Source organism: Parasteatoda tepidariorum, chromosome 1 (genome assembly GCF_982258835.1).
Source record: "Parasteatoda tepidariorum strain Cologne lab strain chromosome 1, Ptep-v5.0, whole genome shotgun sequence".
In the NCBI taxonomy this organism is placed as follows: Eukaryota; Metazoa; Arthropoda; class Arachnida; order Araneae; family Theridiidae; genus Parasteatoda; species Parasteatoda tepidariorum.
This window is the reverse complement of record NC_141755.1, coordinates 119,672,240-119,699,775: the sequence shown is the minus strand read 5'-3', so window position 1 is coordinate 119,699,775 and position 27,536 is coordinate 119,672,240. Positions and strand designations below refer to the sequence as shown.

The 27,536-nt window shown below is 29.7% G+C and overlaps 1 protein-coding gene across 1 annotated transcript in view; it reads right to left on the bottom strand.

The window, feature by feature from the left end:
• Nucleotides 1-26,399, bottom strand: part of Slmap (Sarcolemma associated protein) — a 66,868-nt gene extending 40,469 nt beyond the window's left edge. The window contains exons 1-6 of the mRNA XM_016051595.3: nucleotides 26,129-26,399; nucleotides 18,038-18,412; nucleotides 14,723-14,870; nucleotides 8,665-8,731; nucleotides 8,464-8,545; nucleotides 5,543-5,638 (exon numbers count right to left, since the gene is read on the bottom strand). Of these exons, the coding sequence (XP_015907081.2) occupies nucleotides 5,543-5,638; nucleotides 8,464-8,545; nucleotides 8,665-8,731; nucleotides 14,723-14,870; nucleotides 18,038-18,334 (690 nt within the window). The 5' untranslated portion in view covers nucleotides 18,335-18,412; nucleotides 26,129-26,399. The remainder of the gene's footprint in view (nucleotides 1-5,542; nucleotides 5,639-8,463; nucleotides 8,546-8,664; nucleotides 8,732-14,722; nucleotides 14,871-18,037; nucleotides 18,413-26,128) is intronic.
• Between the last annotated feature and the right edge of the window lie 1,137 nt (nucleotides 26,400-27,536).

Below are 27,536 nucleotides of genomic sequence, written 5' to 3'. Positions count from 1 at the left end.
TGGCAGTTTTTACAGGCCCTTTCAGGACACGTTGTGAGGTTTTTATAGCGTCAATAACTTTAACTAAATGGACTGTCCAGGAAAACTCTAGCATGAGTAGGATTGCCTCATTTAGGGATGAAACAACCACATGAAATTGATGAAAGAACATCTGAGAAGGAAAATAATACCAACAAACGAGGACGTGGAGAGAGCATGCCACAAAGGGTTTAGTCTGTTAGTTTCTTAGCCAATTATTGAAAATGAATCAATTTTGCTTTTCTTTTCAATTACAGGGGTTCGAAGTACTTACAGACCAGGTTCTGTCCAAGCCAAATTAGGAAAAACGGTAGTTTCTCGAAATACTTTTTCTTAAAATTTTATTTTTGTATCCCTCAAGAAACAATAAATCCATATTTTTGTGTTGATTTTTTAATATAAGTTTTAATTTTCGCAAAATAGGTTTCACAAAATAGGTAAAACCTAGACAGATTTCTGCTGACAGATGTCAGTAACCATTGTAATACTCTTTGTTCGGTGATTCCATTCAAACAGGATGTTCTGGATAAGGTTCGGGTCTAGACGGGCCGGTTCATTCGGTTAACACCCATCTCATTCCATGGCAGATCTTGCAACATAACAGTTAGTTTTGTCTTCTTGTCTGATCTTTAACCTTCTGAGAGTTAGCCTCCCCCCCACTCTTTTTAAGCTTTCAGATGCATCAAAAAAGTGGTTTCTTCACGTTAATGAATGGATGTGTAGCAAGAAAATTTCTATACCAGAAGATTCAATGATTAAAGGGTAAAAAAAAAAAAATGTCACATAGTAGGATGTACTTCAAAATAGTGTAGTAGTAGGATAGACACTCAAATCTTCATAAAATATTCCCTGTATGTATTATGCACAAGATATAATAAGAGAATCACTGTACTCTCTTATATGAAGAATATTGGGCTAAGTTATAATAGCTGGAAAAAGGAACAGCTGAACATAATAATAATGCTATAGTAAATGAAATAATTTAATAAAGCTGAAATATTATACATAAATATCCTATAAATTGCACTTTGAGATGTTACAATTTTTTAAAAGATGTTTTAATTGTGGGAAAAACTTAGAGGAAAATAGAAAAAAAAAGAACAGCAGAATATACTTAAATAAAGCTATAAGCAAATTAGATAGTTTAGTATAGTTGAAATATCATCCTTAAATATCACATAGTGGCCATAGTCGCTTTGAGTGGTCATCATTATTTAAAAGACAAAAATAAAAAACAAAATTCCCTGCATTTTCTCAGTTTGTAAAGAAAAACTCAAATTTCCTGTTATTTTAGGTGATTTTTAAATTCCCTGTATTTTTCAGGTTTTACCTATTCTCTCTGTGGAGTGGCAACCCTGAGTAAGTATATAATTCTCAGGGTTTATATGCAAAATTAAGAGATTTTTTGCTTCACTTTTTCAGTTTTCCTATGTGAATTTGCGTAAAAACTCCGAAATTTAAAAAAATAAATAAATAAAAACTCAAAATAAACAAAAATTCACCAAAATTTATATTTAATAAAAATGTTAATAAAATCATCAATAAAAAGCATTAATAAATTATTTTTATTTAAAAAAATCAGATGATGTCATCAAATAATAAATTGCCAGAAGTAAAAACTTGACTGAAATGAAAAATAAGACTAAAGAAATTTACTGGGCAATATATATATATATATATATATATATATATATATATATATATATATATATATATATATAAATAATCAGTGAATAATTAAAGTTAAATCGCATTTGATCAACTAAAGAACATTTTTGAAAACAAAAATGCAATAAACAATTAAAACCCAACATATTACCATTGATTAAAAATTAATTATGAGAAAGATAAGCACCAATAAGATTGTAAAACTTAATTGAGTGATACTAATTTTTTAATATAAATTAGTTTAACTTAATTAAATATGAATTGCTTACATAAGCTAACACAGGGTTCCCACTGCTTTTAACAAAGCAAAAACTAAGCACTTTTAAGGACTTTTTTTTGAAAAAATTAAGGACTTTTTTGAAATTGAGTAGATTTAAATTTTTATGTAACAATCTGTTTAATTTTCGTAATGGATTCTAGTTCAAAAATTTTACTGATACTTCTTAACTTAGGGCTTTATTTTGTTCCTATAAGCACGTGTGCTACCAATAGAACCAAATTTCTTGAATTCAACGATTTCAACGATTAATGTGGGTCTTCTATTTAGAACTAACTGCCCACCCCCTGCACAAAAATGGCATAATCTCTTCCATGTGCAGTATCCCCCTAGTCTGCACAATATAATTTTTATTGATTCATTCTCCTCATAGAATATCATTCTAGTCAAAAGAATATATTAATGAAAGAACATGCTTTCTTGCCTGTAGCCCCCCTCGCACACATTCCTTCTAGTCTCTCTAAAATGCTCTACTCTGGAGGCATGGTCACATTCTAGGTAATAAAAGAACAACTTTGTGTTTTAAATATTTTTGCAAGACTGAAAAATTTTTCCTGTCAACTACAGTGATGCTAAAAATAAAGCACTTTTAAAAGCCTTATACCAAAATTAAATACTTTTAAGGGCCCTTATGTTCCAAGATAAAAATTAAGCAGTTTTTAAGGAGAGTGGGAACCCTGTAACAAATATATAAACGATCCATATATAAATAAAATGAGTCCATATTTATTAGATTAAGTCAAATAACAGGGTGCATAGTCAAATCTTTCAACAAAAAATAAGCACCTTTTAAGTATTTTTTAAGCATTAAAATATTATTGAGCACTGTATGTATTAACAAAATGTAAAATAATTTTCAAAGGCTTTATGTGATCATGATAAAATAACTGGTTTCTGACAAAGAACTCTTTTCTTGATTATTTTAGCCACCATCAAGAGATTGTTCGGTTTGAAAAATGAGGGTGGAAAATGGAGCCTTAAATTGAGAATATTTAGCAAAGTGCAGCAGAGTTACACACGAGAGTGCTAGAATCTCACCGAACTGAGCTTAGTAGACACACATGTGGACTAGCAAGAATTTATAAAACATGTGAAATGATTGCCGCTTTAACACACTATGGATCGATGATAGGTTGAAATGGATTTCGGTAGAAAGAATTGTGAAAACGTTGAATAGAACAATGTGAAAACCACGCTTTTGCATAATACGAGGCGAAAATCGACATGGTAAAGAAAAAACTCTTTTTCGAAAAAGGAATATCGAGCACATTCTAAAAACACCCAATAAAAAAGCACCATTGAGAGCTTTTAAAAAACGAAAATTGAAAATAACCATATTAAGCACTTTTTAAAAATGCTGCGCACCATGAATAAAATGAATAATTGAAAAATAATGCTTTTTATCAACAGACAAGTAAAAATAAATAAATCCACAATAAAAAAATATTTTTAATTCTTATCTGTAAAGTAAATAAAATTTCCTGAAACATGAAACAAAGCTGCAAGAAGACGAAAAATAAAAGTAGAACTTATTAATCAATAAAATAAAACATCAACTTTTCAACAGCTAAGTGATCCTAAAAACTGTATTAAAAAAAAACTGAATTAATGAAAACATTATACAAATAATTTGAATTTAATTGAAATCAAATCATATTTAAACAATTGACAAAACTTTTTAAGAGCAGGAGAAAAAAAAGGAAAAAAACCTATAAAATGCAATATGATACAATTTTCTATTGAATCATAAATGAGATCGATGAATAGATAGAAGATATAAATTACAATGGTATTACAACGAAATTAATATAAAAAAGACTTACTTTAATAATGAATTCCAAACCAACAGAAAAATAAACAAATATTAAAGTTAGTTGATGTTATTCAACTAAGATTTATATTTGTTGAAGTCGATAATTAAAAGAGGCACTAGTATAAATATTAAAAACATGGACAAGGCAGGATATAATGAGAACAATTGAAATTAAAAAAGAAAAAACATCATAAAACGCATGAATAAGTAGAATTAATTTATTGAGTATGAAATTTATTGCCAGCCATAAAAATAAAAACTCAAAAGATGGTAGAATAAGAAATTTATCACTACTGAAAAGAGAAAACAGCAATATACTTCATGAAATGATAGTTTGCTTTTAGTGATAAATAACTGTATGTTAAAGTAAAAACTATCTTCTGTTTTTAGTTTTAAAAGCAGCCAATTTTTAACCAAAGCAGATGTGAATCAACATCAGGCAAAACTTGCAAATGGTACGGCATATCTACGGAATCAGAATTAAATCAATTAAAAAATATTGCTTCTTTAATAGACATCAAATAAATAAACATAGCAGATGATTAAAAAAGTTTTGTTCCTAATTATTAATGCATGATCCTAAATTCTAAAACAATAATTTGTCATGATAAATCATGAATAACAAAAATTGAGAGAAAGTGTAATTGTGTAAAGTGGATTATTTTAAAAAAAAACCTAACATGTTAATAATCTCAAGTCCGAAGTTCCAAGGTCATAACTCAGACATCCAATTAACAACACCCCAGAAAGGCTTAACAATAATATAATCTGGAGGATACACTTAAAGAATGTCAGTCCGTAAAAAAATCGTATTTTTTTCCTTTTAATCTTCCATTGCGCAAGCGCAAATTACGGTTGAAAACAGAAGAGTGGAATCCCCCAATTTGATAAGGCGTCACATTCCTTGACAATTCCCTGTTTCCCCAATATTTGTAGTGGACCTATGTCCAAGAGTTCGTAGGTTTAATCCCAGCCAGCCGAAGATCTCGGTGTAGTAAATGGTGACTGATTCACGTTAAATCTTTCTAGAGTCGCACATCCACCATGTTCCCATAAAAATTGGGTCGGCTGTTCAACGACGGTTATAAAATAAAATACTTGATCCAGGAGTGACTTTTTCTTCTGGATTGTGTTGAAATTACAAGGCTACGGTGTTGAATATAAGTAGTCGTAATCTCAAAATTGGGTCCGCTGTTCAACGACAGTTATAAAATGATAACAAAAAACATTCACGGTACTTACGAACTCAGATTTCATTTTAATAATTAAGCTAGACTTATAAAATGATCAATTATTGAAATTAAGACTGTTATTCTACTTTTACTGATGTGAACGGGAGTTCAAATACTTATTGGTAGACAGTGTAGAATCCCACTTTTACGAACCCTTATTATTAACTTCCTTTATATAGATCATTTATTTACAATAGTTCTCTCTCTCTCTCTCTTTTTTATATCAGATAATTTTCTTTCACCCTGCATTCAGAAATATAATCAAATGTTGTCATTAATTTTTTTTGAAAATTGGAATAATTCCAAGGTGTTTCTGTGCCTGAATGAACTTAAAAAATATTGACAAAAGATAAACCATTTGGGTGATGTTTTTAAAGCTATAATTTGATGAAACACCAAAAATGAAACAATGATAATTAAAATCCTAAAAAATAAATACCATTTTAGTTTCAAAATAACGTTTCCTATGTGATTTGATGTCAGTGATATCTGTAGAATGCAAGTAGAAAGGAGTATGAATCAAATAAAACAAACCTTCCAGCCAATATCGGATTCATCCTGTGTATTTGCCACAACTCTGCTTAAAGTTCCGAGTTTATTCTCAAGAATTTGTTCCCTGTGAAGAGCTTCCTGAAAATAAAGACAGGAGAATAAGCTGAGCCTGTTTTGTAAAATATCTTGTTATACACAAACTTCAAAGAACACTACAAAATATCTAGACTATACAGTCCACAAAACTCTGCAAGGCATTCAGAGGTGTACACATTGCACGTTAAGATTTTATACTATATTTGAACCTAATAAATACTTCACTCCTATATTTAACACACAAATTGTATATTAAGCACATTCAAAATATACTTTTACTTTTAGTGTTTTAGTATACTTTTAGTGTACAAAATATACTATTAATCCGAATGAAATATTAGTCAGGGGCAGATTCGGCTGTATATCAAATAGCATCTCCCTGACGTCTGCTAAATACAGCATTTGTACAGTCAGCAAAAAGAAAAAAAATTGATGATGGTTGAATTATTTATAGATAGAGAAAAACTTTTAAATATGTAAGTTTTTGATTTGATTTTTCAGTTAAAAGATTCATAAAAATGTCATTTCTCAGTTCACTAGTAGTTTTATAGTTAGTGTTTAAATAACTAACAATTATAACATACTTTAAATTTACATTTGTATATGGTATAATTTTACGCAATAAATATTACTTGATATCAGCAGATAGGGTGTGTAGCCAGATTTTTCACAAAAAATAAGCACCTTTTAAGTACTTTTGAAGCACTAAATAAATATATTTTCAATCACTTTCCAAAAAATTAAAAAAAATTCATAATTAGGACCTGCGCAGTAATTATTTTTTTCCTATCATTTTAAGTTCTTAATTTATAAACATAAAATCAGTAAAATTCAAAAATATTTCCTAAAACTTTACATAATCATGATAAAAAAAAATAAAAAAAACTAGTTTCTAATAATTGTTGCAAAAAAAATTGTAAAAATCATGAATTTTTTGTAGTTTAGATGGACAATCGACAAGGCAAAGAAAAAATCTCTCTTTCAAAGATAGAAAATTAAGCCCTTTTCACATCCTGAATAAAAAAAAGCTCCTTTAAGGGCTTTTAAAAAATGTAAATAAAAAAGAAACACTTTTAAGCAATTTTTAAAAAGATTACGCACCCTGGCTGAGATAAGAATGGCAGAAAAAGAAATTTTTTAAAAAAAGCTGAAATTCAATGATAAATAAAAAGGAATAACAAACCAAATGAAAAAAAAACGACGTTTTGATTAATGTTTCAGCTTTGTACTATACAATTAACAACAAAAGAGAAATAAGCGACATTTAATTATAAAATTAATTTACACAAATTTTCATAAAATTAGTCATATAAAAACTGATTCTGAAACAAAATAAAAGTATGTAACTCATTTTATAACAGAAAAATTAAAAATTTGGTTTATTGTTCATACAATGCAAACAAATAAATAGAAGCAATACAAAAGTAACTAATAGTGGCTTGGTAAATAAAAAATGATGTAAGCTTTATTTTTAACCAAGGAATATTTTCCTTAAAGTAGAAACTTTTTCATTAAATTTTTCAATATTATCAGTAATTGAGACATTTATTAAAAATATGATTTGAAAATATGGAAAATATTAAAAATATGGTTTGTGAAAAATAAAACCATTTTCAAAATGAAATCTATTCTCCTGTTAAAGCTTCCATTTGGGTGCTTAAACAGAAAATCAATGCAAAAAGGTATTTTTGCATCGATTTTCTTGCAAAAGTGTGATTTCTTAAATTATAATATTTTTGTACAATATTATGGTAACACACAAATTTTGTATATGGGTAATCAGTTTTTTGCACATTGAGATTTCATAATTAATTCACAGTTTTTTTTTTAAATAATTTTTTTCTGCAGCAATATATTGTTTTTATACATTGCTTTTCAAACTTAGATATATTTAATATAACATTAATATGAGGTGGGTAATGATTTGAGTAAACAATCTTTAATACTTAGAAATCCTGATTATATATACTTTGTTTTCATGGCCATTTACACTTTTTTTTTATAAACTTAAATATTTGTGACTGTTTCTTTAGAAATCTATGTTGTTCACTATCAATTTTTCAAAAATTATTGATGTTTTTTTCAGTCATTTGTATTAGGTTTTCCAAGTTTTAATATGAATTTGATAACTATACTTTTTTCAAATCGTTAACTCAGCAACATTAATTTCTTTATAAAAATCCAACCATCAGCAAAATTAGTCACCAATAGTTTGAAAATGATATATAATTATTTTAGATGTTTTTATAAAAGTATTAGCGATTGATTGATGTAACATACAATCTCGAGTTGTGAGCCCACACACAAGATGTTGTTTTACCAATAATGCATCAACAACTGCACACTTGGGTAGATTTGACTTTCGATTGATAAACTAGCACATATTACAGGCAATTGTGACACCCTAATTTTATTTGTATCTTCAAACATCAGAATTAAAAAGATTATTTCATTTAAAAGAGCTGAATTTTTGGAAAACTAAAATTTTTAGTAAACTTTAAAAACTAAAATTTTTGGAAAAATTAAATTACATAAATTATTATAAATTAATATAAAATTAAAATTAATATCTGAGGGTAAAAAGCAAAAATGCTTAAAATAGGAAATCCCTGTAGTAGATATAACCAAAGGCAATTAAGTGGGTGTTGTTGTGCGCAAATGAGACATTACTTTCTATAACACCACAATTCACGTATGTTTTATTTTAACAATGTACATGATTTCCTAATACCTAATGATGCAATTTGAAGGGAAGATATCTGGCATAAATAAATTTCTTTGAAAAAATCAACTCAACCCAACCATCGTTAAAAGAAGAAAAACAATTCCATAAAAAACCATAAATAGATTTGAAAAGAAAGTTTTACTTGAAGGTACTGAGACAGCTGATAGAGTTCTTGAGAAGAAACTGCTGTTTCCGGACATAGCGGTACAACTGTAGTCGTAGGGCTGAAAATATATTGATAATAATATGAAACTAATTAAGAAAGATACACACAATGAATCAAGTTCAGCAACAAGGCAAAAGTACTCATGCAAAAAGCTACAAATATTTTCCTATATATTACCTGGCTTTGGCTTCCTTCCCATCAGGTAAATACAATTTTAGAGTAGCAACAATACAGCCATGAACAACTGAAATATGACAATATTTTAGTCACCACATATTTGGAAACTAGCTTATCATAAAATATTACGATAGACAAAATATGTAAAAAGTCAGATACTATTGAAACAGAAAACAAAGATAAGATATGCGTGTTAGCAGAACAACACTTCTTCAAAGGACACGCTGCCTGCCATCACACAGGAGCCTTTCTGTTGTCAGTGGTAATGCCAAAAACTGACTGTGCCCCGAAGCCCCATAATGGATAAGCAAATAAGAAAAAGCAATTAGAAAAATTGAAATGCAAAGAAAAACTAATAACAAACACAATTTAAAAGTATATAGAGTAAGACTTAATAATGATATGCCCACATAATAAAGATAAAGTTACAGTTAGAATAACCAAATAATTAAGAAAATTTCAGAAATAAAACAAGTTCTGACCCCTTTTAAAAATCTTGGGGGGGGGGGGAAGAAACATATAATGATTAAAATTTCTAAAAAAGTGCTGCCACCTATATGCTTCAGGAACAAAAGAAAATCCTAAATTTCATCGCATGGGCCGATTTATACGGGGTTCAATATCAGCCAAAATATTCGAACGTCTTTAAAATATTTTGAATCAAAATATTACAATTACAGTAATTAAAAGAAAAATTATTATTCTCTAATGTAATCTTGGAATTCTCGATAGCTGAAAGAAAATCTGTTTTCTTATTATAAATAAATTTAAACCTAATAGTTTTTTACCAATTAAAATATTCTTAAAAATATTAAAATATAAGTTGGAATTAAAATACATTACAATAATAACATTAAACTTAAAATCTCTGCTTTTATCGTATAATCCGATAAAAAAATTTTGTAGTGAATTTTCATATCAAGATCCAAAAAAAAATAATAAATAAGCGCAATTTTCATCTGAAATAAATTTAGTTCTTTAGGATAAATATCTTAAATTAAATCAAAATTATAAAAATCTAAAATAATTAAATCACCAATAATTTCAGATTTGTCTTTTTCTGAATTTGTAAATTAGTTTCATACTTTGAATAGAGAAAATATGTCTCATAGACAAATTTAAAAAAATTAAGACTAAATGAGATAAAAAAAAATTTAAATAAGCTAAAATATAAAATAGGAATTATTTCTAATTTAACAATTACATTTAACAGTAAAATACTATTTAGAGAAACTTTTCAAAATCAAACATAACAGTAGCAGTGAAAAAGAAATATTTCTGACTTGAGGCAAGTTACAATTGCTTTAAAAATGATTATATATAGTAGTTTTATATAGTGGAACCCTGTTTTACTTTGTGGGTTTTGCACATTATCCCACTTCCTATGCATTTTCTGCTAGCCCATGAAAATTACCTAAACCAATAATGTGAAATTATCCCGGATTTTACAAGACCCTTTATTAAAAAGTCCAACATTATACGTTTTTTTAACAAATAAAAATCATTTTTTCTCTACATAGCTTGCACAAGCTTTTTCAGGGCTTTCTTTTCTTTTCTAAAAAAAACAAGACCTGTTTATTAGCTTTTTGTAACTTTCCAGACTTCTATTCTATCTTATCATTCTTTTGTCTGTTTGAGAGAATCTCTTCTTGAGACAAAATAAGAAGGGTTGTTAACCGCTGGGTGGAACCGAAGGGTTGTTAACACAGGAAGGGCTGTTAACCGCTTCCCTGATTATCCGGAGTTAACTCGGGTACGTATATACTTTGCAAATATTTATTATCCCAAGAAAACTCGGGCATAACAGAATTTGTCAATACATTGTTTTATCACGTTTTCACTCGGCGAGAAGCAAAAAAAAAAAAATAATAATAATAAAATAAAATTTGCCAAGTTTTGTTTTGCTGTTGGACTGTGGGACTGCAAACGTGTTTTGTGCGATCGTATATATGATCGTTGCTGAATTTGCATAGAAAAAAAAAGAGTGAAAAAAAATTGCGTACCACTTCACTGGTGTTTGGAAAGTATCAATCTGTGTTGTCTCTTTTAAAAACTATCGTACAACGACTAATATTTAACTTTTTCCATTTGCTCGCGATAACACGGGATAGTAAACTAATAAATTAAATGTTTTTTTTTACACATAAAAAATTTCAATTTCAACTTAAAACTTGTGTATTATGTTTTGTTTAATTTCCTTGTATTTGTTAATAATAAAAAAAACCTTAATTTTTTGCAAAAAAAAAAATATATATTGGCAAGGGAAGCGGTTAAAGGAAGTAGAAATTGTAAAATTTGCTAGTGGAATTTTTCACAGCAAACTTCAACTTTTGAATCTTGTAATTATCCAATCATTTAAAGAACATTACACTAAACAATTGGTTAGGTAATCATTTCTTTTTCTTGATTTCGATGATTTGCAAACAAAAATAAATGTTTTGGAATCTCCCAATTTCTAGATTTCCACCACATTGGACAGTGTCGACTAAAATGCATTAAAAAAGGATTTAATAAAGCTCCTTGGGGTAAATTGCGTCTCAGTATTGCCTCTTCGGGAAAAAAAATTATATTCCACTGATGTCAATGATGCTCCCGGTTATAAAGACGCAAAAAATATCAGAGGACATACCCAAAACTGATCTAGAGTTTGAAGGCATAAAAAATCTGAAGCATTTGCGAATGTAAACCGTAAAGCAAATTTGCAAACAATGGTAGTTCTTGTGTGAGTTATATTGGGCTACTACACTAGTTTTAATTGCTGGAAAAACGTATAGGAATTCAAAAAGTACTGAACATACTTAAATAATTCTATAAGTAAATTATATAGTTTAGTATAGCTGAAATATCATCCTTAAATATCCCATGGATTACGCTTTGAGTGGTCATCATTTTTTAAAAGACAAAAATAAGAAACTAAATTCCCTGTTTTCCCTATTCTTCGTACGTTTTTGAATGCAAAGAAAAACTTACAATTAGGATTCCACTGTATTTATCATTAAATTTAGTAGAAGTTAAGTACTTATAATAAATTTTAGAATTATTTTGATTAATTAATTAAAATTATTTTGACTTATGCAGCTTGAACTTAGGTGAACAATCACAATGTGATAGTCGCTTCGGTGAATGTCCGAAATATTTGTTATATCCAATGTGATATTAATTTATTCGTTAATATTATTATATTTACTTGATATTTTAATATCTGCTGAGGATAGATTAGGAGAGTGTTCAGAGTACTGGTTAAATTCAAATTTGGTAGTGGCACTTGACCTTAAAAAAACTATGATGAAGGGCGTACCACGCAAATCAGGGATGAGATTAGCCAAAAGGCAAAAAAGCTGAATTTCCACGATACTAAATTTTACGCAAGCGCAACCCTTTAACAGTAAATTCCAGACAGTTTAAGGTAATAAATAATGTGTTGACATACAATTGTGTACTAATCTATTATTATATAAATGATTACATTGATACTTAATATTTAGTGAAAATAAAAATTTCCAATTGAAAAAATAAAGCTGGAAATTATATTTTTCCTCAGTTCATATAAGAGACAATTATTACTTGAAAAACTACCTGGTTTAGCAAATTAAAACTACTGAGAATACACATTAAAATTTCATTTCTTTTAATAAATACTGTTATGTGATTTATAGCAAATATATCAGTAATATTACTTTTTAAATTATATTCGAAAAAAAAAACTTTAACAATGGACCGAATCATTATGTTCATATTATAGTCTAATCTAACTAGAGCCCTCTGAAACATATCAATAACAGTGAAGTAGAAATATATAGTAACTCCTTAACATACAAAAATTGCTATTTTAGTTTGAAAAATTACATGACAATCAGCAACTGTTTAGATAATGGTTTTTTATTTAATAAGAATTTTGCATTTTATAGCATAAATAACGGCAATTATAAATAAAATTTTGATGATGAGTTAATTAACTCTTTTTCCAAAAAAAAATTTTTATTAAATCTCTTTTTAAGTGATTGCTTTTGTTTGTTATATCTTTTATGTTTGCTATATTAAGTCGTTAATCTATCTTCAAACATCTTGTGACAAATCCTATTTTTTCTTCCTTGCAAAGCACAGAATGTAAGTTTTGAATATATTCCCTTCCAGTTTCTCTGATGTTGTAACACTTACATATACTAATAATCGTAGTTAGAAAAACAGTCACCTTTATAGTAACTAATTTTTAAAAAAATTTACTTCTTACAAGAATCGCGATAGTTGATATTAAAATTGCGTGAATATGAATAACAATTATGGATTTTGAAATCACATGAATATGAAACTAGATATACGATTTTGAAAATGAGAAAATACAAACTGGGATATAGAATTTTTAAAACGCGTAAATACAAATCACGATTCATAATTTTTAGATCACGTAAATACGAATCATGATGCGTAATTTTTAGATTGCATAAATAAGAATTATGATGCATAATTTTTAGAATGCGTGAATGCGAATCCCAATGCCTTATTTTAAAATCACGTATAAATACGAAAATCAATGTTTGATATTATAAACCGCATGAGCAAATCAAGACATTGAATTTTAAACTTGCGTGAATACGAATCGCTACATAGGTTTTTAAAAAGGCGTAAATACGAATCACAATATCAGATTTTTAAATCTCGTAAATAAGAATCGCAACGTACAATATTCAAATCGCGTGAATAAGAATCGCAACACGCTAATATGAAAAGCTATGTTTGATATTAAAATCGTGTGAATAAGAATCGAGATATTAGCAGATTCCAGGCTTGGGACCTCTAAAAGGCTTGTCGTTGTTGTTAATTTGCGTCGCACTAGAGCTGCACAATGGGCTATTGGCGACGGTCTGGGAAACATCCCGGAGGATGATCTGAAGACATGCCATCACAATTTTGATCCTGTGCGGAGGCTAAAAGGCTTGTCAGAAGCAGCGTCGTTTGAACTGTGAAAATCGGATCTATCTGGAGGGCTGGTAAAAAATTCAGAAAATCTTATCTGCTGCGTGTAAAAGGGGAGAAAATAGTTAAAATAAGCAAAAATGAGAAAGGATTGATAGCTATGTAGTTTGAATTTTCTGAAAAAGCGGAATACTTATAAAAAAAACAGTGAAATTTTTAGAAAATCTGAATTTTTCATTAAAAAAAAGCTGAAATTTAAGAGATAAAAGTAAAAAAAGCGGAAATCAGCTAAAAAGCGGAAAAATCTCATCCCTGGCAAATGTATACCGGGCAGTGACACTTAACTAGACCTAGTATATATTTTTGACATTTATCAAATGGAGTTAGTGATTGTCAACATTCACCCATTTCGGTCATTCACAGTAACATATAATATAAAAAGCCTTTGCCTAAATTCTAATTCACACGTTCGCAAAATCAGGGGTGATTGTGAGCTCAAAAATCCTGAAAATTTCTTGAGTAAAATCATTAATGATGCATTTCAAAAAATTTATGTCTCCGTAAATTTAAATCATTGATATTTTTATAACATGAAATTCTAAATAAATTATATGCAGCATAATTTAAATGAATAATTCCGTATAAGTTAAACTTTTATCTCTCATCACATTTATCAGTATACCAGAAAAAAATATTTTCAAATGAAAGCGATGCCAATCATAAATTCTAGTTCCAATATTTTTAAATAAAATATACACAATCATCTCTGCATAATAATAATGTTTCCCTGTAAACATTCCTCAAACTTTTTCAGTCGAATAAAGTCATTTTGATCTCTTCAGAAATAGAGTGTTTACACCTTGACTATAAAAAAACAGTGTATAGTTTGGCCACAAAGTCTGAGGCTGTCTGTTGCTATGAAAACAAAACTAGATCATTTTAGGGAGGCTAGCTTCTCTTCACTCTAGGACTATAACACCAAAGAAAATGATTCCCTTTCTTTCGCGGATCCAAGAGCTAAAACCTGTTCTAAACAATGACCCCACACCCCTACTTGATATAGTTATATTTCGTTACCATAGTCACCGCCACAGGTCCAGACGAATGACATGGGGAGTTCTTACTTTAGACAAACTATATGTACCTTTGCGAGGATTTTCAACCACATCAACACCAAATTGTACTATGTCTCCAGAACAGACTTCTCTGGCTGGAGACTCTTCAGAACCTTTGCTCAGCCTTTGGTTGTTCACAAATGTTCCATTACTGCTTTTTGTATCTTGCAAATAGAACTAGAGAGAAAAGATATTTTATGCTAATATTCTAAGTATAAAATAGAGAAGCTTAGATAAAAAGAAATAATGTGGCACAATTTTTTTCAGGTTTTCTACGACAAATAATTCTTAAGTAATTAAGTCATTTTCAAGACAAAATTAAGAGCCCTGCACTCCATGTTTTAATTAAATATGACTGGGAGTGAAGATTCTGTAACACACTAAGATTTTTAACAAAATAATTAATATAAATCCTTGCTGTGCTTCTCCCTTTTTTTAAAATTTAATTTAAATAAAATCTATTACGCGTATGAAAAATTTAAATCACTCATTAGAGTCTTCCTCACATCCCATCGTACGCCCCCCCTCTCCCCCTGTGGCAGAATCATAGCGACACAGAGACATTGTCGCAGAACGTTACCGAGTTCTTGCAGATAGATTTTTCTTTTAGAAAGTAAAAAAAATAATTACTTTTCTTTATAGAAATTTACAAATAATATCTGAATCTTGCATTTAGATAATCACTTTTTGACACGCTCAATTTACGCCGATAATATCATAAATCGATGTAATATTTTGATTGTATTTTCAACAGCTATTGATATTTATGTGGATTTTAAATATCCCGATAGGTATTTCAAACAATATGAAAAATTCAAATCGTGCATTTGCGTATTTACTTTTCAAAGCAATAATTCCATCAAATTTTTGGGAGTTATTGCAATTGATTTCTCCATAGTTTTTAAATCTGATATTTTTAAACGATATTATTAATTACAACAACCTAATCTTGAAATGAAACATGTAACATATATTCTTGTTATTATTAAAAGTATCTTGCAGAAAGAGATTAGTGTTAGAGAGTTTTGTCTCACATAGCTTGAAACAATTCTGCCACAGAGCTCACACCTGTATCATCGTAAATATGTGGAGTGTTTTGATAATTTTTACGGCAATTATTGTTATGAGTTTACAATTGGTATTTTTACATTCCATTATCCTTCACTCCTCAGTAATTACTATTGATTTCCTCATGATTTTTTTTCTTTAAAATTCAGATAATATCACGGCATGCAAAGTTCGATTTGCACACTCAAGTAATTACATTTAGGGGAGAGTTGGATATAACGGGATAGTCGGATAAAACAGTATACGTCGCCTAGGGACCAGACTATTGCAGCTATCTAGCAGACGACAGAAACTTGTTATTTGACTGGGATTATATCATTTTCAGTGCATCCCGTCTCGAGATCACAAGTTGATAGAAAGTTGTAGGTCTCAGAACTTTTTTACTCTATTTTCTTTGCCATTTTCTACATTTACGTGCGTTGTTTTTCACATTGTACTGTCTATATATATGAGATTACAATTCCGGTGAGTATTACATTTGATGAAGCATTTATTAACGAGTATTCTTATGTCTAGTCAATCTAATTTTTCTTTCACGTTTAGGCAGCAGCCATGTTTGTTTAGAAAAGTGTCTGAGTTTGACAAAACGGGACACTTATGAGTTAGATAAAACGGGATAAAGTTTTTTTATGTCCCGCTTTATCCACCTATTTGTTTGCCTATTACTTCTACTACATTATTATTACTACATTGAAAGAAAGGTAAAAAAGGCACGTACAAATACATTGACCCCTGAATTGGCAGCAGTGAAAAAGTTGGACAGATATGAGACAGTATTCAAAGCTGAACGAGAAAAAACACAGGAGCATGTATTGGCTCTAGAAGAGAGATTATTTGGTATAACTGTAACAGACATACGATACTAACATTTGAGTTAGCTGAGAGAAACAATATTAAGCATAATTTTAACACAGGAAAAAAATGGTCGGAAAGTGCTGCCTGTATTCATTTCTTGGCAGACAGAAAGAACTTAGCCTCCAAAATCCAGAACCCACGAATATGGCCCGAGCAAAAGGGTTTAATCGCACTGCAGTTAAGCAGTTTTATTGAACTTTTGAATTCTCTATTAAGTAAACATAAGATTACTCCAAATGATATTTATAAAATAGGAATTCTAACAGCGCCAAACAAGCTTTCAAAAGTGTTGAGTCTACGAGGCAAAAAGCAAGTGGGTAGCTTGTCTTCAGTCGAATGAGGATATTCGTCCCTCCTATGTTTGTACTTCCTCGAGTGAAGGAAAACCCCAAGACTCATGGATGATGCTTCTCCAGGATCGTTTGCAGTGTATCACAAGACCGGCTGGATCACTAAGAAGATCTTCATTGCTTGGTTTTAAAAGTTCGTTTAACTTTCCAAACCCAGGCATAAGAAGCCAGTGCTGTTGCTGCTTGATTAACATAACAATCACATCAAAAATTTGGAGCTTGTAAATTTGCCAAGAGAAAATAATGTAATCATAATAACCTTCTCCCCACATACAACTCATTGCCTTCAGCCCCTCTTAGTTTCATGGCTCCACTGAGCATGTATTATGAACAAGAAGTTTGAAGGTAGCTGTTCAACCATCCAGGTAGATGCGTTACAATTTACGAGGTTACAAAACTGAATGAGGTTGCAAACTTCAACGCAGCCTACTCATGGGCAGCCGTTGCAGAGACTACAATGAAAGAGTTTAGCAAAACTGGTAGAAGTCCTTATAATCCTGATGTCGTCCCAGATCAAATGTTTGCATTGTTTGTCACCACTGATCTAACAGCAAGAACCTATGTGGAAATACTTGTTGAACCACCGATAGATGGCAGTGTTTATTGTTAATTAAATTGTAACCGTAACTGTAAAAAGATCTTATTTAAAAGAGACATCTACGCTTTTTGAATGTAGTAGTAGTAGTTGTAGTAGCCATTTGTCCTGTATATCTCATGTTATAATATATATTTTTGTTGTCACTTACCCCTTTGTAATTATTTAGTAGTTTTCCTGTTTCTAATTCAGATATTTCTAACACCATGAAATTGGGGGAGAGGATAATTCACTTTTAAAAATTAGATTTTTCAGCGAACTAAATCCATGACTTACCATGATTTTTTTTTAAAAAATAGTTTAAGATCATGACAAATTTTGTTCCATAACAAAATTCATGACTTTCCAGGTGAGCAAATACCCTACAGTAAGCCTGAAAAAATTCTGCCACAGTGTTCCTTAGTTCGAGTTGGCGACAACTCGGTAAAGCAGTCGCCAACATTACCACAAGAAGCAAGATTCTACAATATAATTACCTTTCCATTTTCATACCACAGGAGTGCATGATTTCTGGACAAAACTTTACAGTCAAAGATTGCATTGTTGACTGCTGGCCTGCACCTGGCAACAGAACGTCCTACTTTGATGGGCTGATCTAGAACAAGTTCTCTTTCCCTGAATGGGTGGGAGTTGGGTCGTGATGTCAGGATGGCCCTTGGAGCCATCTGAGGAATGGCATTCTTCCCAGCTTCATTGGCAGTGGTCTCTTCAACTGCAGCCGTAGTTCCTGTTAGTGGATCTAAGTTATTCGGTTCTTTACGATATACAACCATGAAAACGGCCTTTATGCAGAGATTCCTTTAGGGGATTTCATGATGATTATGTCATAGCAAAAATATCTTTTTATATATCTAAGTGGGAGAAAAAAATAGCTTTATTTTATAGCTCTTGTTAACTTAAAACCAGGGTAGCCACTCAAATCTGGAAGAAAAAATTCCCCGTTTTTTTCCTTGCACATATTATAGACAATATATTAAGAGGAAACACACAATCACTGTTCTCTTGTCTGAGCTTCATTAAGATAACTATACTAGTTTTAATTGCAGGAAAAACTTAAAGAAATAAGGAACCTACTCGAAACAAATAACAGGGTTGCCACAGTAAAAAATTAACAAAAATAGTTGCTTTTAGTAGCCTTAAGCATGAAAATAGTTGCCTAAAACAATGAAAATTGTTGCCTGAACAGAAACAAAAATTTATCAAAAATAGTAGCCAAATAACTAAAATTATAGCTTAATTGTCAAATACTATTATTAGGACTGGGTGATGTCAGAAATTTTAAATTGTGATACATTGTCAGACATCCCGACATATAATCAAAAATAAATAAAAAGGAATAAATATAGTACAAAAGAAAATATTAATTCTAAACATATTTTACTATGACATCAATATCATTGCTTAATTTTTTCAATTAAATTAATAAAGAAGTCAAAGTAAAAGCAAACACAAGCATTATTTTATTTAAGACTCATTGGTTTAAAAATAATAATACTGTAACAAATTATTTTACATACATGAATTAAAAATTAAAAGAAAAAAAACGAAAGTGGAAAACAAACCAAAGAAATGTTCACTTTACAAAAAAAAAAAAAAATTTATCATTTGTTGAAAAACAACAAGCTTTTAAAACATCACTAGCCCCTTTTTTACTTACTTATTTAAAATAACAAAAAGTAGCATTAACTGATGGTCAAATTCCGTACTTAATAAATGTAAAAATATTTTTACTTTATTATTATTTTCATTTTTGAAAATAAAATCGACTAAAGATTTATTTGTTTAAAAATGATACTGACTATCGAACAAATTATAAAACAAACAAGTATTGAAAGAATTTTAATAAAAATTTTTAAAAAAGACTTTAAGTACTAATGTTAAATTATTATAAACTTCAAAACATTACCAAACTTTTTATCTAATTAAAAAAAAAAATTTGTCTTAACTAATAGCCAAATTTTTTTAAAACTTTGTTTTCATTTTCTCAAAAATAAAAGCAAATTAAATAAAGGTAAGCTTTGTTTTAATTTTTTTATAATTAAAAACGACTGAGCATTTAGTGGTTGGAAAACAATCAAACTATTATACTTAACTACATTTAATAAATTTAAAAAAAAAAAAAACTTTTTATAACAAAGTTAAATACAAAATACCCCTAATAAATTGTATCGCTTAAAATAAAAAACAATTGAAAAAAATCAATGATTTGATCAAGTGAGTTCAGAACGAAAATTTAAGATAACAGCGATTGTGCAGCAATTGCAAAGTAACAGTAGGTCTACTAAAAATAATTGACAAGAATCGTTAAACCCAGACAGAAAAAAAAATGGTATGAATTAATGCAGAACGAAACGATCGCTGCAAAAGTCTCACTGAAAACAAGAAATCCGACAATTATTTCTGACGAAATAAAATGCACTACGATCGCAAAATTACTGAAGTCCCATTGAAAATAATCCTCAAAAAACACAAAATCCCAAAGATAAAAATGGACAAAAAGAAACTACGCATAGCGTTCTACACTACAATGCTGATCCTCGCACAAAACCGGGAGTTCTGATTCAATTCGCTCTTTGTCATTCAACATTATGAAACTAACATCATCTTAATAGCAAAACGCTATCTACATCCCTGCAGCTAGACGAAATCAAAATAGTCTTCGTTAGTGTGGTAACAGCGTTAGCCTAGTCAAGTTTGCATATTAAATCGTTAAACCACGATTGTAATCTGTTTCTGATGCATCGCCTAAAACGAAAGTCACTACATCGGCCTACTGATATATGCGTTAAATCGATGTTTTGCGATACATCGATTTATCGCCCAGTCCTAACTGTGCTCCAATTAAAAAAAAGTTTTGTACAAATATAAAAGGTCTATTAGAAAATAGGTATCTAAATAAAAGTCTAATAACAATAAAATATGAATGTTAATAGAAGGAAAAAACAATTAAAAATAAGAAAACTGCCCTTCAGAGAGAGCATATAACAAGTACTTTATTAAATTCAATGGAAATTTAAATTTATGGCTCTTTGGAAATAAATGATTGTATAAAAGTTGATTTCTTTTATTAACGTTCTGAAAAGTAACGTTCATTTTTGTGAAAAAACTTCGCCAAGAGTAAAAAAAGTCTCATATTCCTGAAAATAGTTGCTTTTTTAACCTTTTCAGGTAAAAAAAGTCGCCATAGTCGCATAAGGCCGAAAATAGTAGCTAATAGCTGCATTTTAGTAGCCTGTGGCAATCCTGAAATAATGCTATAGTAAATTAAATAGTTTAGTATAGCAGAAATATCATCGTTAATATCCCATAGAATGCGCTTTGAGAGGTCACCACTTTTTAAAAGACGAAAATAAGAAATAAAACTCCCTGTACTTCCCCTGTTTGTAAGGAAAAAACTAAAAATACCCTGCATTTTCCCTGTTATTTTAAAATTCCCAGTATTTTACAGGTTTTCCTTATTCTCCCTGAAGAGTGGCAACCCAGGACACATATAATATTTTACTTGATATCTACTCTTAAATAGAAAAAGATTTCATTAATAAAATAAATAACAATATTTAAATGTTACATCAGTACACACACACACATTTTTACAGTTTGTTATAAACTGCTTTATTTTCTTAAATTATATGGGAATGTATGCAATGTTGCTATTTTATAGAATGTCTTTGGTTAAGTATAACATTTGGGAATTATGTTTATTCTTATATAGAATGCCCAGACATTCTATAGAACAACAAACGATGTTTAGGCTAAGCATGAAATATAAAAATTTTTATGTTCTTCGCTTAATCATTCTTAAAAATGTCAAGGCAGTGCATTAACTGTTTCATACTTAGCCAGTTTGTCACAAGTTATTTTATAAAATGAGTAGGCAATATGAAAAATATAAATCATGCCTCCCAAAGGAGGTGTCATTACTTTTCATTGTTGTGTTTCTTGGATGATTTTACTGATTATATACTTAAATAATAAAGTAGATTTTTGTTGTTGTCGTATGCCTGTTTAGGCAGTGGGGGTTGCGATTGTTCCTGTTTTTTTAGTGGCGCCATCTATGACCAGAAATTCGACTTCTGCCACGCCATTCACACAACCACAACCCGTTTATAGGGCAGGTCACATTCAAACAAAGGAGAAAGACATAGAACACAGAGAGAGAGAAAGAAACATCCATGCCTTGCCCGGGATTCGAACCCAGGACCTTTCTGACGCAAGGACAGTTCCCTGCCCCCACCACAGGCCGGTCGGCAATATAGTAGATGATCTACAGAATGAAATTCTCCATAAACCACAAAGTGTAAACAAGGAAATTGAATAATTAGCTGAAATTGAACAAAGCTTAGCTGCAAAGAAAAATTGCAGTTAAGAAAGATCTAATTTTTTTTAAAAATTATTTATTAAATGATTTTTTGCGTGGCTATAATTTCAAAACCCCATCGAATACTTGCAAGTGACGCCATCATAGGTAAATCGATTCAAAAGTCAATCAAGCTCTATAAACACATGTAACATCCCTTATGAGTATGCAATTAAATCTGATTTAGATTACATGTTCAGGCATAATCACTTCAATTCTTTTCAAATTATAGGTACCCAATTATAAGAGTTTTTTGTTTCTCTGTGAAATGCGCTTCTGTTGTAAATAGGACTTATTATATTAATTAGAATCTCTTAAATGCAGTAGTAAACTATATTACTGAGCTACTACATAAACTAAAAATATGGGATAAGGATCTGCATATTCTTTTCACTAGTAATTATCTTATATCTTTTTCCCTAGGAAGATTTATCACTACATAAACTATTCTTAAAAGTATGACATTTTGTCTAAAAAATAAATTAAGCAATTGAAAATTCATCTTAACCATGCCTTATCTCTATTTTATATTATAAATTCTTAAATAATGTTCTACTTTCAGGGATACTACCTTTTTTGTGAAAATTAGACATAATTCGCGAAAATTAAAAATTATATTATAAAATCAACACAAAAATGTGGTGCAAATATGGATTTATCGTTTTTTACGGGATACGAAAATAAAATTTTAGGAAAAAGTATTTTGTAAAACTACCGTTTTTCCTAAAGTTGAATTTGTGAAGGTAGCGCTAAACGGTAGCAAATTTGGCCTGGACAGACCCTTGACTTTTAATTACATAACCAGGGCCCTCGCTAAGCATCCACAACCTCGGCAAATGTAATAAAATCGTAAATTTGGGGAAACAATGTTTGAATGAACAATTTTTTTTTACTTAAAAGAAAAATATGTATTCCTCTCAATCATAACAAAATGAATTTTTCTGAAAAGTCTTTTTTTTTTTATTTAATTACAGCAGTGTTTCTCCAAACTTATGACTTTTGTGTACCCTTTCTAAATTTATTGTAACACTGTGTACCACTAATAAGTAAATGAATGCATTTTTTACTAAAAAAAAATTGCACAAAAGTTTAAAATCACAACTGGCTGTTAAAACCTCTTAATAATTAACTGTGAACTCTGTAAACAATAGCCAATAGAAAAATACTTAGTCGTAAAATTCCATGGCTAGGTTTGTTTTTAAATAAAATTGTTTGAAATTTTAGTTTGTTGCAAGATGTTTCGCATTAGAACACATACCCCCGCTAAACTGTTTCCGTACCCCTGTGGGTACACATACCACACTTTGGGAAACACTGAATTACACTGGAAACACTGAATTACTGTTAAATACCTGTCATAACCAATTAGAATTAATATTAAGTCCAGAGAATTTTTCAACTAAACAGATTACTACAAAATAGATGATGTAAGCAAGAAACACAAAGCACAAATTAACAGGCTCGTAGCCGGATCATGCCATATTTTTCCCCCTACAGTTTGTGTCAATAAAACTGATTAAGTGGTAACAAGATGCATATTATCATCCATTTATTTTTGCCGAAATTTTTTTTCTCATAACGAAAACATACTGCTTATTAAAATGTATTTATTTTTATAGGATGGTTGTAAATATAAGAAAATTTAAATTTGATTTTATCTTCATATATTACCACTCTTGAATGACATAGCAAATCTTGAATGCCTGCACTAGGCTGGCAATGAATGTGTTAAAGCCCTCTCAAATTTTATTTTAAAACCATCGCTGAACAGTCAACCCACTTTTAGGGTTTATTAAATTTAAAATAAAATAATTTTTAAAAAAATAATTTGTATTATTTTTGTTAAATTATAACCAACATATACAAAAAAAAAACATCTGAACAAACAAAATAATAAAAAATTTTAAAATACTTATATTTTCTAAAAAAAAATAATAATAAATAAATAAAATTAAAAAAAAAGAGATTTGGTTTAAATTAGGTTGATTTTGGCTGATATTTGGTTAAATTTATGAATAAATTTCTTTTAAAATTTAAATGTGAAATGTTATACATTTTAAACTTATTCTCTGGGCTCATTTAGAATCTCTTCTATTTAATCCAGTTTATCCTATTGCCTCAGAAAAATTATTTCTTCTTGAAAAATGTGTAACCTTGAACTTAAATGATTATATATAAAACCTACCTTATTAAACAATGCAAACCTTTTTACATTACTTTTTTAATGCGACAATGTAGCTACTCTACTAAGTATTTATAGCTTTGAAAAATATTTTTTCTAAAACTGACATATTTTAAGTTTAGAGTTTATTTTTGAAAATTAGAAATAGTTACATTATTATAAGAACTAAAAGAGAGATGAATCTAGTTTATATGCTTTTAAAAGAACAAAAAATTATTAAAACTGACATTTTAGGGATTTACCCAAGGCAGGGGTAAATACCCTACACCCCTGATATCTGCCCAACCCATAGCTAGAGCCCTGCATAACTATTACAGGAGTAAAATTAAAGGAAAATTTAGTAACTAATCTTCAACAGGGTGCGTAGCCAAATCTTTGAATCAAAAATAAGCACTTTTCAAAAACTTTTCAAGCACTTTACAAAAATTTTCAAGCACTCAAAAAATTCATATTCAATCAATGATATTACTGAAAAACAAAAACTTTTTATAAACAGTTTTAGCGTTAAAAAAAACCCAAAAAGAAACGGGCGTAAATCGAATCAATCAGTACTTTCCCACATCACCGAGTGAATTCAACTTGACCCTGAACTCAGAACAAAACTACCCTTACCCCCTACGTCAAAAAAAGTGTTAGAAGTAAAATAAAATAAACAAGAACAAAAATAAAATAAATTAAAAAGAAAAACATTTCATAAGGATCTGATATTCTCTCCCGAATTGGAGCACTCGGGTTTCGGTTTCAAGTGTGCGCATGCGCAAGTCATAACGTGGGTACGACATGAAGTCAGCGTGAATGATTACGTAGCAAACTCCCCATTTTTCGTGAAATCCATGGGATCCACCAGATATCACTGAAGGGAAGGAAAAAAAATTATACGAAAAAAAAGCACTTTTGAAAAACGCCAGCTGAAAAAAGCACCTTTAAAAGCTTTTAAAACGAAATCCCAAAAAAAGCACCTTTAAGTACTTTTTACAAACGCTACGCACCCTGTTCAAACTAGTAACTAAAATTAATTTGTACATTTTTTTACAGGTTCTCATATTTGTTTCTAAGCGACTTTTATTAAATATAATTACAGTCAATTTAAATGAAAATTAAAATTGCTAAGAATGTATAGTTTTCATGTATACGATGAAATATTTTGTTGAGGCGATACAGACCAAGGCACAAAATTAAAGGAAAAAAAAAAGTATAGTTATTTGTCTTTCCAGCTACAATCCTCAAGGTGCCAATTGGATGTTACATTTGTAGTTTTTAAAAATAAAAACTTGTAGGTAGAGGTTTGTCTGAGAAGTGCTACGAATAATGCACTTAAAAATGGTCCTCTTGCGTGATTCTTAGTTTTTCACAAGCCGTCAAGAATTTGCAATTATTCTGCAACAGATAATAATATGGAAATCATCCCACTGTATTGAGATCTAACAATAATAGCCAAGTCTTGGCGATATCCGGACAGTCTCGCGATAGAGTAAAGAGAATATCACAGAACAAGTCTAACTCGAAGGGTATAACTCACAGTCAACCACAAACAAACCTCCACATTTTTCTTTTTAAGAAAAAAAATTGCTAGTTTATAAACTATTTGACGCCTTCGCAATTATAATCGTTGCGGCCGATCACGATACCAAAATATCCTCAATTGCGAAAATACATTATATATTTTTAATGCTTTTTATGAAATTAATATATGCGTTGTTTCTAATACAATTTTCACTTCTCCTGAAATGGCCACCTCTTTTAACAAATGATGAATTCAGAATCCGTTAAAAGAAAAAAAATATTGAAATTAATCATATAAGTACAATATTAAATGATGCGCAATATATAATTTTCAATTATTTTGAGGGCAAAACATATATAGTACTTATACTAACTAGTAATTTAAATAAATTGAGTAACAATTTAATAAATAAACAGGATAGGTCTAACTACATTTAGTCAAAAAAACTATGCAAGCAAAGCACAAGTCAATTTTATTTTAAGGCATAAATGATATTTTAAGAGAAGTAAACAAAAATAGTCTACTTTTGCATATAGTTTCAGTAACAGGTGACGAGTGAGCTTAGTATTAATAGATTACTCCTTACATCCGGGATATTTCTGTAAATGATTAAAAAAACTCTACTAATACATTTTACTATTAGAGTTCACAAATTCGCTACACCATACCAATGTACGAAATAAATAAATAATCAGTACACATCGCTGCTTATCAGTAATATCAGCAAGCGAAAACAACAATTGAAGACAGTTGCCACGCAAAGTCTATACACATCATAGAATTTTTCGAATTCCCGGGGACGTTCCTCAGCAGCCTCAACAAATAATTGAATATAGGTTTCTATCATTGCTGTATACATTATCGATTAATCGTTATTTAGGTTTACTAGATTTGGCTACCTCAGTCTGTTTTGACATTTTTGAGTTGATAAATTCTTGATTTTTTTTTTCCATTCGACTTTCACACTCTCTGCAAAGAAGACTGGTGTTTTTAAAGCGGCCTGAGAGGGGAGGGGGGTTAAAATCGGGATATCTAATTCAATCCAGCTCATTGTAAACGAGAAAAGACACATATTTTCAAAGAAAAAACACTCCCAGAAAGCATGTAACCTTACGACAACCTTGAGTTTTAACTTTACTTTCATTGTTACGAAAAGGTTTGCGGAAAAAACTTTTTTTCAATGATGTAAAAATATCGCAATTTCCAACCTTTCCTTCTTAAAGGAAAACTAAATGATTTTTAATTCTTTTTTCAGAAATATTGTTAATTAGGTAAAAAAACAAGCAAATTGTAAACCTTGTTTTTTGCATTTTTGTTTGCTGTCATGATTAGATTAGCAGAAATATTAAGCGAAAACCTTTTTCAAAGGAAACGAAATAAAGCAAATATTAACCTTTTCAGCGAAAATATTAATAAATAATAAGAAAATATTTTGCAAAGGGCCTCATTTAAAGGAAAGCAAATAAACGAGCATGAGACCATGATTTTGGATTGTTTTTTTAAAGTCTGAGAAAGTACAATACGAAAACTTTCTTTTAAAAAGGTTTCTCGACACAAGTATAAGTAATAGTTCTTTTTTAGAAACTTTTCATTCGAACAATCTCATTAAAATAATAAATAAAATTTGAATCTGGAGTTTAAAATTGACTCTTCAATATTTTTTTACATATTTTATTTCCTTCTCGAATTTGGCTTTAGGGGTCCTATGCGTTGCGGTACCTTAGAAATGTGGGGCCTTCTCTCGTTCATTTCACCTTATTGCAAACCTAATTATGGTATAGCAATAAAATATTCGCGCAAAGAGAATTTTATTTGAAATATTTATGTGCAGAAAAAATTCGCCCAACAGTCTATTGTGAACTAGAGGGTAATCGATATTTATGACTAACGAGGAGAGATGGTGAAAATAAAATCAGCATTGTGCTCCTACCA